Consider the following 10,000-nt stretch of genomic DNA (forward strand, 5'->3'; position numbering starts at 1 on the left):
ATAGATGATAGCATTAAAGTAGACAGAGAGAAAGAGAGAGAGAGAGAGAACACGAGTTTCTAAATGACACGAGGAAGTTCGTAAGACGACCTCGACAGAGTTCAACGTTCGCTTACGCTTTATGTTTATCGTCCGACGATCGAAAAGAAACGGTTAATAAATCCTCGACAAAATTTCCTTCCAAATCTTTTACTGTTTTCTCTCTCTCTTCCTCTTTTTCTCTCTTTCTCTCTACCTACCAATCTCTATCTATCTCTTTCATTGATTCTCTCCGTTTCTCTCTCTATTCCCTTATTTCTTATATTTCTATTATTTTCTATTATTTCTCTATTCATACGAAATACGGACAAAATATATATATATATGTATGTATATTAAAAAAAAAAAAAAAAAAAAAAAAAAAAAAAAAAGAAAAAACCCTCGGGAATATATCGTCTTGACGATATAATTTGCCATTAACGATCGCCCTCGAAGCTTTCGAATATTCACGTCCGCCTCGTTTCGTCATAATTTAATCAAACTTCTACCGATGACCTTTCGCTCGAACTTTCCTACAACGTGATGTGCGTTCTATGTACGTAAGTATATAAGTACAATTACTTACTGTAAGAACACTAGCAAAAGTTCTCTCGTTTAAATTCGTCGCGACATTTTCGACAAACACACACACACATACATTCACATATATATATATATATATATATATGTATATATATATATAAATACAAATATACATATATTTATATCGAATGTATGTATAACGAAGAAAAAAAAAAAGAGGAAATAAATAAAGAAAAATAAAAAATAAAAGAAAAAAACAAGGAATACACAAACACACACATACACACACGTACACGAGACATTGACCGATCTAGCCGCTGACATATTTCGGATAAATGTAAAAATTTCGGAAAGTTTTTTTTTTTTTTCTTGTCTTTTCTCTTAAAAAGGAACGAAAGAAAATACAAAAATAATAAAATCAATTACCTTTGGCCATCTCCATTCTTCTCCTCGATATCCAAACGCTCCATCTCCTTCTGTAGGATATCACTATTTTCTCCAAATCTATCCAGAGACATGTTCAAATCACACGTTTCCGCTTTCTACTCAGTTCTGTTCAGTTTTTTTTTTCACCCTCGTTTTTCCACCGAACTTATTCCTTTCTTGTTTATATATATAAATATATATATATATAATTTTATATATATGTGTATATATAATTTTATATATATATGTGTATGTATATATATTTATATTTATACATATATATATATATATACATATACTCTTTTATATTCCACACGCGAGCAACGAAAAAAAGAAAAAGAAAAAAAAAACCGATTTGCCGATAAAATTCAACGATAAATCGAAAAGGGGTTGAAAAAAAAAAAAGAAGGAAACACACACGCACACACGCATACGATTTATAAGGGAAAAAAAAAAAAAAAGAGAAAAAAAAAAAGAATTATTATAAATGTTGAACTCCAAGAAAAAGTAAGAGAGAAAGAAGGAAAGAAAAAAGAAAAAACAAAAGTAATAGAAAAGAAGAGAAGAACGTTAAATCAAGAAGAAAGAAAGGAAGAAGAAAAGTTTTAGAGAAAAAGAGAAAAAAAGAAAAGAGTTCATCGAAGAAATCCTTCTTTTTCGTTAATTAAATTTGAAAATGCACAGTAGTGTCTTGACGCGCGCGAGACACCGTGATAGGTGTGTATATATATATATACATATATATATAATATATATAAATATATATATATATCGAAGAACACTGTTGTTAATATATTATATTATACTGCGTAGACGACGACGACGACGACGACGACGACGATGATGACGACGACGACGACGATGACGACAGATAGGTAACTAGGTATCCTTTCTCGAAGCGCGTGCTTTCGGAAATGAGCTTTTCCGCCGTCGTTGGCTGCCGGCTAACCGACTGAGGTAGATTAACGCACTGTGACACTAAACACACTGCCGACTAGAGAGACGACTGTCTTCTCTCTATCTTTCTATCTCTCTCCCTCTTTCTCTTTCTCTATTCGTACCGCACGCGTGAACGAACGAAACGAAACGAAACGAAACGGAATGGAACGGAACGAACGAAACGAACTAGAGAGATCGGAGGATCGGATGATACTGATGATGATGATGATGATGATGATGTTGATGACGATAATGATGATGAAAAAGACTATGAGTAGAAAGAGAAAAGGAAGAAAAAAAAAAGAAAAAAGGAGAAGAATTATGGTGAAGGGGTGGAGGGGGTGGGTATAGGTAAAAACAGGACACGCACGACGATGTAACACGAGGGAGCGCACAACTCTATCTATCTTTCTTTCTTTTTTTCTTTCTTTCTATATCCTTCTCTCTCTCTCTCTTTCTTTTTCTTTCTATCTCTATCTCTATTTCTGAACACACAACACTCGTGACTCTCGAACTGTGTACGGTAGCGTCCTCTTTCTCGCACTCCTTCCACGAAACTAACTACTAGCTACTCTTCCTCCGGTCTTCTTCCCTTTTATTTTTCCTTCCCTTTCCTTTACCGTTTCCCTTTCCCCGTTTTCCCCCCTTTTGCAGTTTCCCTTTCCCTTTCTCTTCCTCTTCCTCTTTCTCCACCTCCACCACCACCTTCTCTTCCTCTTCCTCTTCCTCTTCTTCTTCTTCTTCTTCTTCCTCCTCTTCCTCTTCCTCTTCCTCTTCTTCTTTCCTTTTTCTTTTCTCTCCCTCCACCCACCACTTTTCTCTCACTTTATCTCCTTCTATCGCTTCGTATCTCGCACAAAAACAAACAAAAAAAGAAAAAGAAAAAAAAAAAAGGAGATCTTTCCTCCCCTTTTTTTTTTATTTTTTTCACAAATCTCCTTGGACAGATTGGAGACAAGAATTTTCTTTCCTTTTCTTTACTTCTCGTATATATTATTCTTCTTTCTTCTTCCTCTTTCTTTCTTTTTCTTTCTTTTATTTATATCTTTATTTTATATCTATTTGTTTGTCTTTTCAAAGGAAAAGGAAGAAATTCGTCTAAGTAAATCCTTTTTTCCTTCTTTTCTTCTATCTCTCACTCTCTCTCTCTCTCTCTCTCTCTCTCTCACTTTCTCTTTCTTATTTCGTCTTACGTTGTGGGAAGAACAAGAAAAAAAAATAAAAAGGAAAAAAAAGGAAAAAAAAAAGGAGAGAGAAGAGAGTATCCTTAAACTGAACGCGCGAACACGATTCCGATTTTTCTACGTATATATAAACATATATATATATATATATATATATATATATATATATATGTATATAGGTATGTATGTGTGTGTACGTGTGTCTTTTCGTTGTCGGCACTACTAACTTCACACGAAAGAGGGTGAAAAGATCCGGAAAGACTATCTCTACGACTATGATGACGATGACCGAACGGAGAAGGAAGGAATGCAGGAAAGGAACTGAGAGTTCCCTCGCGTTGTGTGTCACACTATCTTTCTTTCTCTCTCTCTCTCTCTCTCTCTCTCTTTCTCTCACTCTCTTGCTCTCTCGCTTTCTCTTTTGACGAACGTACGAACGAACGAACGAACGAACGAACGAACGAACGAACGAACGAACGAATGAACGAACGAAGGGAAACTCGTGCGGGTGGAGCAGCTTCGAACTTTCCTCCCCGCCTCTCGCCGCGATTGCTTTCTACTACACTACTACTACTACTATTACTACTATTTCTACTACGACGGACGATGAGAACGACGACGACGATGACGACGACGACGACGCCGGCAACGACGACGACGACGACTCTAATGCCTAGTAGAATAGTCAGAGAGAGAGAGAGAGAGAGAAAGTAGGAGAGGTAGCAACCTCCTCTCCTCCTCCTTTACAAACTTCTCTTCCTCCTTCACCACCACCACCACCACCTCCTCCTCCTCCACCCCCCCTTTTCCATTCGCCGCGGCGCCACTGCCGCTTTTGCTCTGCCTTTTCCACCACCTTCTCTTTCTCTCTCTCTCTATCTTTCTCTCTATCTATCTATCCATCTATCTATCTATCTATCTATCTCTATATATCTATCTCTATCTTTCTCTTGAACGGTCTCTTTCCCTGCGCGTGCGAGTCGAACAAACGGCTTTACCAACCGAGCGCGCTCCTAGAACACTCGAACGTGATTGGCCGAGAACGATATAGGCGCGATCTCCGACCATAGATATTCTCTATCTTTTTCTCATTATCTCTCTCTCTCTCTCTCTCTCTCTCTTTCTCTTTTTCTGGTTGTGGAGTACCACACCGCGTTCGCCGGGTTACACGCGCTATTACTTTAGAGCTTTCTACGACTATACTTCTCTATCTACGTATTACTCCCACGTACGTATGATCCTTTTTTTTTTCTTTCTTTCTATCTCTCTCTTTCTCTCTGTACCGCGAAGAAGAGTAGTAGAGAGAGAGAGAGAGAGAGAGAGAACGCGCGCGCGCGTTTAACCACGCACGTGGATCAATCGGTCGCGTGCCAGGCGCTCGCCGCGCGGCTTTTGAGCCCTTCGATTTAAATTTTTTGTAAGCGGTATTATTATTATTACTATTATTATTATTATCATCATTATTATTATTATTATTATTATTATTATTATTATTATTTATCTTTTTGTTATAGTTGTTATTGCTATTGTTGTTGTTGTTAATGTTATTATTATAGGTAATAATAATCCACGGTGTTTCACGGTTAAATATCACAAATGAAAAAACCTCTTTTTACTCTTATCAATGTCCCTTACCTGTTCTTTTTTTCCCCCTCGATCTATCTATCTATCTATCCTTATCTTTATATTTGCCTCTATCTCTATCTCTATCAATATCTTTATATATACATATATATGTATATAATATGTGTATATATATATATATATATTTCTTCTGTCTTTTACTCGAAGAACTTGAACGCGTCTCGAGGAGCGCGATCGCGACGACTGCACGACGATCAATGGCCCATGTAGGGGCTCTCTTAGGAAAAAGAGAGAGAGAAAGATGGAGAGAAAGAGAGAGAGAGAAAGAGAGATCCTCCGGGATATCGAGCTCACCTATCCGGAAGCACGGACCCACATGCATATACACTACTACCACCACAACACTACCACTGCCACCACCACCTCCAAGAGATCACTACCACTACCACTACCACTACCACCACCACCACCACCACCACTACCAGTACCACCAGTACCACCTCTATCAGCAATAATACTTTATACCACCCCAGAACCACCACTACCCGCTACCAATACTATACTATTTCACGGGGGCACCGGCACCACGAATTTTCTCAACGGCAAGAGAAATAGAAGAAAAAATGATGATGATGAAGAAGAGTAAAAGAAGAAGAAGAAGAAGACGAATAAACGAAAAAAGAAAAAGGAAAAGAAAGAATAGAAAAATGATAGAACAACAATAAGAAGTAGAGGAAGAGAATAGGGGAAAATGAAAGGATATGGAGAAACGAAAAAGATCATAGAACAATAAGAAGAAGTAAAAGAGAAGGAGAAGATGGAGGAGAAGGAGTAGTAGTAATAGTAGGAGGAGGAAGAAGAGGAGGAGGAGGAGGAGGAAGTGGTGGAAGTAGAACAATAAGAAAAATGAAAACGCAATAGTGAGCGTGTGCCTACGTTAAGAGCGCCGTTTTCTGTAGTTTTAAGTCTTAAGCTTTGGGCTTATATTGGCCCGGGGTATGATATCTCGCGAGAAAGCGCGCTTCCAGAGACACTGATATTATTTTTATAACACACAAACGTTTGCGGTGCGCGCGGTGCGGTGTGTGCCCCGTCGTAGGCCGCGCCCAGTCTACCCCCACTACATTTACGGCCTCTTCTTCCCCCACCCAAAACGCCGACACCACCACCACCACTATTACCACCACCACCACCACCACCACCACTATTACCACCACCACCACCACCACCACCACCACCACCACCACCACCAACATCACCACCACCTCTTCCTTCTTCTCTTACCTCCTTCTATCCTACTCCCTCTCACTACCACCTTCTTCTCCTACCCCCTACTCCTCTAAACACCACGACCTTAGACTTTTTCCCCTCCTTCACTGTGGCCGCGCGGAAAACGATGGGATCGAAGGGAAAAGAAGGTATACGAGCAGAAAGTGAGTGTGAGAGAGAAAGAGAGAGAGATAGATAGATAGATAGAGAGAGAGAGAAAGAGAGAATGAGTAAGAGAGTTAGAGAGAGATAGAATCTAATTCAATCGTTCTCCATCTCCCTCGTTTCCCGTTAACGCCGTTACTCGAGTCCGTACTACGCACCACCGGAAGGGCGTTTCTTTCTCTTCCCCCCTACACCCTCCGCATCGCCCATCGTACGTTCGTTGCTTTCTACTCTCTCCTACCCTCCCTACTATATCCCCCTCCCTTTTTCTTCATCTTCTTCATCTTCTTCTTCGTCTTCTTTTTCTTTTTTCTCCCTTTCACTCACTCACTTTCTCCGTCTTTCATCCTGGATATATATCTCGCGATTCATGACCTCACGATTTTCTTCTATACGATACCCAGCTACTCTAGTAAATTCCAAACTTTTTTTCTCCCCTCTATAACTCCCTTACTCTAAATATAAATATATATATTTAGAGAGAGAGAGTTAACACGTATAGTTTTCGTTAAGTTATCGTAGGTCATTTTAAAAACTTTAGCTTTGAACACGTTTATTCAATTAAAATGAATACTCGATCCCAATTTGTCGCGATACTCGCAAATGATTTTTCTCCTTCAATTACATAAACACGATTGTATATACATATATATACATACACACATATATATATATATATATAAATATATACATGTGCATGTAAAATTATATATATATATATATATATATATATATATAATGTGTAAATATATTATCTTCTTCTAAGGACGCCGATGAAAGAAAAGAGGAAGCCGCAAGGACGCTTCGCAATTGGCCCACGACAAGAGTCGCCGTCTGGCGAGTGCCGGTACGTACTAAAAATTACACGCTTTCTCCCATTTTCTTATACCTCTTCTCTGTTTTCTTTTTTTTTTTTTTTTGTCTTTTTTCCTTTTCATCTTCTAGCGTTTTTCATTTTTCGTTTCTTTATCTTTAATCATCATCATCATCATCATCATCATCATCGCCATCATCATCGCCATCATCATTATCATTTAACGAAAGAAAAAAAAAGATGGATGACGATGGATGAATGATGATTGGTTGATCGCAAGAGGATGAAGAGGATTGGTGGAAATATATATACGTAACAATGTGAATATAATAATGAAGGAAAAATTATTTCTGACGATATATTTCTACGTAAGAAATTTTCCCATCAAGGTCGTACCAAAAAGAAAATATAAGATTTAAATTTAGCTCTTAACTCTCGGAATCTTGGAGTTTCTTGGTTGTGCTTGCGCGCGCGCGCGTCAGTTAGTCGTTGGTATTTTTCGAACATCTTCTAACGATACTTAATGTTAGTAACGAAATCTTTCGAATAATACCTACGCATCACCGTTCGTTCTCTCTTCTTTTTACCACCACCATCAACTACCTCTATCTCCTCCTTCTCCTCTTACACACTTCCTCTACGTCCGCCATTCTATCTGTCGAAGGCCGATTCCCCCACCACACACCACCGATAGCTTCCTTCTTTCCTTTTCACTCTTTATCCCTACACGAATGAACTTATCTCTACGTGGTGGAGGTGAAGATGGAGGTGGTAATGGTAGTGGTGATGGAAAAGGAGATGGAGGTGGAGATGGTGGTAGAGGAAAGGGGAAGGTGGGGGGAGAGGAGTTAGTGGAAGGAATTACGTTGCCGCCAAAACCGATGCTCTAAGCGTGCGCGCGCGCGCGCGCTATTCTCTTTTATTTGTCTCTTGTTATCAAAGAAGAAAATTCTAGGGCTCTTTAAGAAATCACGTAGAATCTTACGATTTTATTTTTTCTTTCTCCCTCTCTCTGTTACTCCATCGCAGCCCCCACCCAATCCCTTTCTCTTCCTCTATCTATCTTTCTTTATCCTTATACTTTCTTGTTTGTATACGTTTCAAAATTTATCCGAAAGAATGATGAGATAAACATTTAGCTTCGAAATATTCAATATTACGAATTAAATGATGATAAGAAATTATTATTGTTATTATTATTATTATTATTATTATTATTATTATTATTATTAATTTTTGTGAGAGAAAGATCAACAAGTGATCCCCATTAAGAACGTAATATCGTTATGTTATTATAATTAATTTGAAATGAAATTAATTTCTTAATATTTAAAATAAATATATTAATGCAATCTAGAATAATATAATAAATCATAAAAATCGTATGATATACGTAAGGATGATAAAATTACGATGGGATTTATGGTTATCGTCTATCCGTTAGATATTCAAAATCAATTCGATGATTCGAGACAATCGAAATAAAAGCACTTCAACTATCGTCAATACTTTTTCCATTTTTTCTTTTTTTTTTCTTTTTATATTCTTGTTTCCAATAAAATTCTAACGCAATAAAAAACATATAAACGTACATAGATTCATAACAGACGAAATTTTGAAATAATTCATTCGTTTTGAATTTAGCTACGATTATCGCGTGTGTCTAAGTAATTACATGATTGTTATTTTATATTTTAAAAGGGAAAAAAAAAAAAAAAAAAGAGAAAAAATAAGAGAAAAACTCACCCCCTGCGAATCTTTATAATACACCGAATTTCATTCTCCTCGCTCGATTGATTTGTCGACGTAAAGGAAAAGAAAAAAAAAGAAAAAAAAAGAAAAAAGAAAAGAAAAAAGATTACACCTAATCGTCGGTTACGCGCGTAAAAATGGTATACACAAGAGCGGAACACGATCGTTCTTTCGAAGGAATAAAGGGACAAACACATATTTAATGCCGAAGAAAAGGACGTAGGTATGGTGGTGGATGGGACCGGAGTGAAAAAGGTTTAAAGTTAGGGACTCATAAAACTGCATCGAGATTTTTCTTGGCTATTTGACTAGAAATCATGGAAAAGAAAAGAAAAGAGAGGAAGAGAAAAGGGAAAAGAAAAGGAAAGAAAAGGAAAGAAAGAAAGAAAGAAAGAAAGAAAAACAAGGCGTGAAATCCTCCGTAAGATTTTTTTTTTTTTTTTTTTTTTTTTTCGGAATAACGAAATAAGTAAGAGGGAAAAGAAGAAAAAGAAGAAGAAGAACAAGGAAAAAAAGAGTGTTTGAAAAAGGGGGTTGTTTCCGTACCGTTTGAATTCTTATTCAGGTAGAAAAACGAAAGATTTTTGGGTCCTCTCCCTTGACCTCGTTCTCCCTGCGCCTCTTGCCCCCCTCCCCCTACCAATCTATCCGGTCACAAACCGTCTCCCCGCGTTCTCCGCGTCACGGCAGGTATACGGATATTTCCGAGTATTTTTCTTCTCTCTCTCTCTCTCTCTCACACAGACACATACACACTTTCTCTCTTTCTCTCTTTTCTTCTTCTCTACCCTACGAGGTCGAGAAAAGGTTCCTTTCGTCATTAGCTTCGGCAATGACGAGGGTGTTATCCTTGGACTAGATTTATCATTCATAGGGCTGACAACCGGGAAAGAGAAACCTGGCCAAATGCATCGCAGGTGTTCCCTTCTCACTCTTTCTCACTCTATCCCTCTTCCTCTTCCTCATTCAACCATCTTGCCTGCCGTTTGCCCATTTTACTAAGCGCCTATATGAAAAAGACAAAGGACTTTCTTTTCTTTTTCCTTCTTTCCTTTTTCCTTAATCTTCTCTCTTTCTCTCTGTCTCTTCTCTCCTTTCTTTTTCTTTGTCAATACATTCGTACAAGAACATTTAAAATCCCTTTTTAGGGAGAGAGGTAGCAAAAACTCACGTCCATTTTACACGTTTAAGTAAATACATAAATAAATATTTATAATAAATAGTTACATTAAAATACACATCTATATTGATTTATTTATATTACGTATTCGTAAATACGAATCGTTCGAATAGTTCGAACAGTTTC

The 10,000-nt window shown here is 37.6% G+C and overlaps 1 protein-coding gene across 9 annotated transcripts in view; it reads right to left on the minus strand.

Moving 5' to 3' along the window:
• LOC124432268 (insulin-like growth factor 2 mRNA-binding protein 2) overlaps positions 1-10,000 on the minus strand; it is a 125,273-nt gene that overhangs the window by 65,502 nt on the left and 49,771 nt on the right. For 3 of the 9 annotated variants that reach the window (XM_046981045.1, XM_046981043.1, XM_046981048.1), the window contains exon 4: positions 988-1,065. The exons of the other annotated variants lie outside the window; for them this stretch is intronic. In XM_046981045.1, the coding sequence (XP_046837001.1) occupies positions 988-1,065 (78 nt within the window). The remainder of the gene's footprint in view (positions 1-987; positions 1,066-10,000) is intronic. 9 annotated transcript variants of the gene reach the window in all.

This window comes from Vespa crabro, chromosome 24, assembly GCF_910589235.1.
Source record: "Vespa crabro chromosome 24, iyVesCrab1.2, whole genome shotgun sequence".
NCBI classification, from domain to species: Eukaryota; Metazoa; Arthropoda; class Insecta; order Hymenoptera; family Vespidae; genus Vespa; species Vespa crabro.